General features: G+C 51.5%; 1 protein-coding gene across 1 annotated transcript; it reads right to left on the reverse strand.

The window, feature by feature from the left end:
- On the reverse strand, positions 1-5,323 carry NEIL2 (nei like DNA glycosylase 2). The gene is made up of 5 exons (XM_050314803.1): positions 5,292-5,323; positions 2,686-2,869; positions 1,598-1,896; positions 711-907; positions 1-362 (listed from the first exon to the last, which is right to left on the reverse strand). The coding sequence occupies exons 2-5, from the start codon at positions 2,821-2,823 to the stop codon at positions 46-48; spliced, it is 951 nt and encodes a 316-aa protein (XP_050170760.1). The 5' UTR covers positions 2,824-2,869; positions 5,292-5,323; the 3' UTR covers positions 1-45.

The following is a 5,323-nucleotide window of genomic DNA, read 5'->3' on the forward strand; positions in this document are numbered from 1 at the left end:
ACATCACCTACCACCCCTCCAGGGAAGGAGGAATGCGAAGCCAGGTCACTCTGTGACTGGGGAAGGATCCCCATCCCCTGGCAGCACCTCAGGCTGGCACTGAGGACACCACCACGTAAGTCTCTTAAAGCCACCCAGTGGTCCAAAAGTTCCCTTCATCACTGGATGGCCGAGGGGACACTGCTCCCTCTGGTAGATCTGGGGGTGCAGCCCTTGGCCACGGAGCTTGTGGTGCAGCCAGTCAGAGCTGAACTGAAGGGCACAGTCCAGCAGACGCTCCAGATCCGAGGGAGCCAAGAGAGAGCCTTGTGTTAGCGGGTGGATCTTGGCCAGGTACAAAATCTCATTCTTAATGATGTTCCCTGGAAAGGGACACAAACAAGGGGACAATAAGGGTCTTTCTAATCAAGATAATGCAGACTTCTGGCTCCAATCTGTGATTTCTCCCTCAAGGATCACAGCCAACAATGTCATTCCCTGTATCAGAGGGGGCATGCCAAGAGTAGGCTTAGAGCTGGGATTGGACTGGACAGGGTTCTCTTCCTGCTACCCTTGAAGCAGAACTCTAAGATGACCATGTACCCTCAGCTGGATGAACCAGGAACCACCAGGCGAAGGAGTAAAACTCTCAGACATGCAGCACTGAATCCACAGACATCCCACCCACCTTCCTCCATTTCTTGCTCTGCCAAGTATTCAATAGAACTCACCCAGCCCTGAAAAGTATCTTTGGTCTAAGAGGGTGTAGCAGATGGGATTGGGTCCACAGAGGGCGTCCAGTGCCCGGCCACGGTGGAACTCCATGGAAAGGATGTCAGAAGCAGGATCAGCCACTGGAGAGGAGCACCAGTGCATTCTGCAGTTGTAGAAAGTGAGGAAGCCTCCACTCTCGAAGTGGAGAATCAGTCTGGGAGAAGCAGAAAAGCAGAAGTCTCCCATCAGAAACATCCCTGAACCATTTGTCCTGTTCTGCACCAGGCCACTGTCTCAAGATAAGGTGGCCTCTTCAATGATTTTAGCCACAAAACCTGGTGGTGAACAACTCTCCACAGGTTGTGTGGATTCATTCTCCTGCCCTGTGCTCCCTGGATAACCAAGGCTCCAGCAGTAGGGTCCACAGATCAGGGAAACCAATGACAAAAGTAGCACAGAAAATTGTGTCTAAAAATACTTGCACAAAAATGAAGTAATCCTTAAAAAAACTCCAGGATGGGGTGCATGGAGTGTGTCCCTAACAAGTACAGTGATTCCAGCCGCCCTAGACGTTTGCCATTCGTCAAAGGCTTTTTTTCAACACTTAACTGGGAGAAACTGGTATTTCCAGGGCATGATTCAGCCTGGCATCCTAAAACTTCTCTAAGATAAAAATGTTAACAGAGCTGGTACTATGATCCCCAAGCTGGCAGGCAACATGCATCCCACAATTCCACTGCAGACTGAACACACCCCACACCCACTCACACCATCTCTCGTGCCTCCTTATCTCAGGAATTATCAGGGGAAAATCAAGGCTAAGAGCATCCCCACAAAAATTTAGTTTGGATAGAAGAATGCCTCTCCAGCATGAGAGGTAGAGAGGGGGAGATCCACAAAATACCTGGGTACAGGGTCCTTCCAGTCCCCCCTTCTATTGGCTCTGTTTGCTCTGGAGAACTCGTTTGCCCGGACGCTGCCGAACAAACCAAAGTGGAAGCGCAGCCATTTGCCTGGACCTTCTGACCTCGAGTGCTGGAGTTCCTGCAGCTCCTCATCCTGGGGATGGGGATGTGGAGCACACACCTGTTCTTGCCCTCCCTGGACAGGAGCAGCCTCTTTCGGCAGCACCGTCTCTTCTGCAGTTGGTCCTGAGGGACCTTCAGCTGCCACAAATGCCAGGTACAAGTTCTTCCCATGAACCTGAGGGAAGAGGTGGGTGCTACCAAGGATCCACATGGGATCACAGAATCACAGGCTGCTTTGGGTTGGAAGGGACCTTAAAGATAATCTCATTCCAACTCCCTGCCATGGGCAGGGACATCTTCCACTAGACCAGGTTGTTCAGGCCTCATCCAACCTGACTTTGAAAACTTCCAGGGATACACTGGGGATATAGAGAGGAACACTTTCTCTGGCTGTTTCCATACAAGTGACTATTTTCTGCAGCCTCTTTTAGATAGAGGGCACATCACCCCACCCTGAACATAGAATTCATCAGCATACAAGCTATTCCCATCAGGGCTGCCAGGCATCCTCTCAGCATTCTTTAGGAAGCCCAAGGTATTCAGATGCCACTCCAATGTAAACCTCTCCCTGAGGCTTCTGTCAGGCCAAAGAGATACACCAGGACAGACACTCAAGGTTCTGTCATCATTGTTTCTGATTCACCTCACCACTTTTTGCTGAGGGCACTTCATGCTTCTCATTTTGCTCCCCACTTTTAATCCGAGCTGGGGCTGCACCAGCATTTGGCCAGTCAGGTCCAAATCATCATCTGGGGGATGTCAGGCAAGTGAAGCCTCCAGCAGGACCAACCCAGTGTGACCATCCCACATGTGTGTCCACAGCACAGACATCTCAGCTTAGCCAGGGGAAACCCTGAGGGAAACACTCCCAGGTTCTGCACCTTCTGTGACCCAGATGCAGGACAAGGGTGGTTTCCCTCAGAATCGTCATGGATCAGTGAGCTCATCCTTTGGCACAGTTCACCTGGGAGTCCTGGAGCCTCAGGGCATTCAGGTCATTCACGCTGATCTTCCGGCTGCTTCCCCCCACCTTGGCCACCACTTGTCCCACAAAAGGGGAGGTCAGCATCTGGAACGTCCTCACTGATGGGCCCTCAGGCATCTCCAGCAGCTGTTGAGGGATTAACAGGTTTTTCTCACACTCTTCCCTAAAATTGAAGAGAAGTTGCCACTCAGAAATACACAAAACCAGGCAGAGACAGAGTTCACCACTGTCTCATCACCCCCATCTTCTTCCTTAAGTTTCTTTCAGGACCTGGGAGGTGAAGGGGTTTTTATCCCTGGGAATATATGTAATTTAATCAAACACAGTTCTGATCAACTTGCTTTAATGGCAGTTTTCACCCCACAAACGGGAATTTGGCTTGGGCATCTCCAGAAGTCCTTTTTCCTGGTCTAGTGGAAGCTGTCCCTGCCCATAGCATGGGGTGGGATCTAGATGATCTTTAGGGTCCCTTCAAGCCAAATCATTCTGTGATTTTATGATTAATGACCCAGAATCAGCACAGGCCAATGACCCATCTTTTTCCTGATATGTCATGTCATTGGAAAGTCCTGCTCTGGAATTAGCACATCTCCACCCCTTGCTTTTCCCACTGACTGCAGTGACACAGAACCAGTTAGGGAGCATTCCTACACTCTACTAACAGCATCTGGGAAAAGAAGACTCTGGATGAGGGGGAGATGAAGCAGCACCATCCTACAGCATCCTGTGGCTCCCTCCAGGAAGTCACATCAGTATATAAGGAGTTATTTCTGGCATGAAATCCCAGTCACTTGTGAGGATTTCTGCCAGGACTGGGTGTACAGGAAAGCAGGCTCCAGGATCAGGAAAGTTCAGTCTGGCTTTCAGCCCATGGTGCCAGTTCTCCCAGAGACCAGCACTGACCAGAGGCTCAGTAGAAGGCTCTGAGGTGCAGTTCTGAAACAGCTCAATGTGAAAAATCAACAGCAATCCTGCACATGGTTCCCCACCAGAAGAGCCATTCCCACCTCATTCCAGGATCTCAGCTTCTTCTGCTGCTTGGGTTAGCTCAGAGACAACAGCCCATGGTTGCAGCAGCTCAGACTGACTAAAACCAAAGCTTCCAGTGCCATGTGCTCCTGCCATAGTGAAGGGACAATATCTAGCACGGCTGTGAGGAGCAGCAAGGTGTGGGAGTACCTTCAACAGGAGCAGGCAAGGCCTGTAAAAGCCTTCCTGTGCTGCAGCACAAACCAAATCCCTCTGGGAAGGGCTTGAAAGGAAAACACGTCAGGGAACATTAATTTAATGTCTTAGATCCAGGTAGATATTAAGTGGTCACACAATCCAGCTTTACCAGGGTAAAAGACTGAGCTTTAGTCCTCTCTCTCCAAGGACATGGGATAATTGTTCACAGGCCTGCTCTGGTTTCACCCCCAAAAATCTGCATATTGTGATGATCAAGAGGCAGATTAAGAGACAGCTGAAGAGACACTTGTGCTGCCAAAGGCACCAGAAGGAGTTTGGATCCCTGGAGCAGCATTTGGCTGTTGGACACAGGTCATCCCTGATTATCCAGCACTGGCTTCATGTCAGGCAGCTGCTGATTCAGTTCTTAACAGGCTCATTGTGAGAGACTGGAAGTGCTGGGCACTCTGTAATGTGTTAATGCCCACACTCCGCCAGTTGTAGCCCTTCTGACAGCAGAGAAATGCTCCTTTTCAAGAGGAGAGACTGCCTGTTCCCCAGGACCTCAGAAGAACCAGCATCTGCTGTCTCTGATCCCCTTCTCTCCACAGATCTCCCTACTTCACCTGCTTCCTCTAGATCTACTTCAGCCTCTTCCAAAATGCTCCCCACTCCAAGGAGGAAGAGGAGGGTGACCACCCCCAGCCCTCTGCGGGGCATGACACCCATCTCCCCAGGATCATGATCACCTGAACTGGTACCTCTACAGGTCTGAGGCAGGGAGCCAGGCTTCCAGGAGAAATCCTCCCACTGTATGTGCTCATTTCCAGTCCTTGTGCTCAGACAGAAGCCAAGAACCCACAGCAGAACAGAGCAAGGTCAAGGCTGCCCAGGTTCCTCCAGGTTCCTCCTCCTCCCCAACCAGCTCTGGCAGCTCACCTGCACCCAGGGATGGCAGGAAATCCCACTGTGACCTTACACCCCTGTACAAAGCTCTTGCAGGGATTTCAAGGCACAGCTCTGACTCTCCACGTGCAATCCGAGGGGTGCAGAACTTCCCGTCTTCTCACGCTCAGCCAAGCACCAATTTGCAGCTCTCCAAAACAACCAAGCCCTGAATTCCATCCCCATTCTCACCCACACCTCCCCAGGGCAGTGGAGGCACCCACTGCACTCCCCAAGAGCCCCACATTACAACGTCCAGCTTTTAAGACGCGGCTCTCCCCAGGGCAACCCTGTGCCTCCATTTGGGGAGGAGGGTGAGCAGCCTCCCCCCGTCCCTCCTGCTCCTCCAGGCTCATAATCCTTCCTCTGCCTCCAGTTCCTCTTCCTCTGCCCCAACCCCTCCCACAGCATTCTCGCTCTCTCCTCTACCTACCCTCAACAAACCCTTCTGCAACCCAACCCCTTCCACCCACCTAGTTTTATGGGGAGGAGGACTCCCCCTAAA

The sequence above is a fragment of the Myiozetetes cayanensis genome, unplaced genomic scaffold, assembly GCF_022539395.1.
Source record: "Myiozetetes cayanensis isolate MyiCay16 unplaced genomic scaffold, myiCay2020 scf2-11, whole genome shotgun sequence".
NCBI lineage: Eukaryota > Metazoa > Chordata > Aves > Passeriformes > Tyrannidae > Myiozetetes > Myiozetetes cayanensis.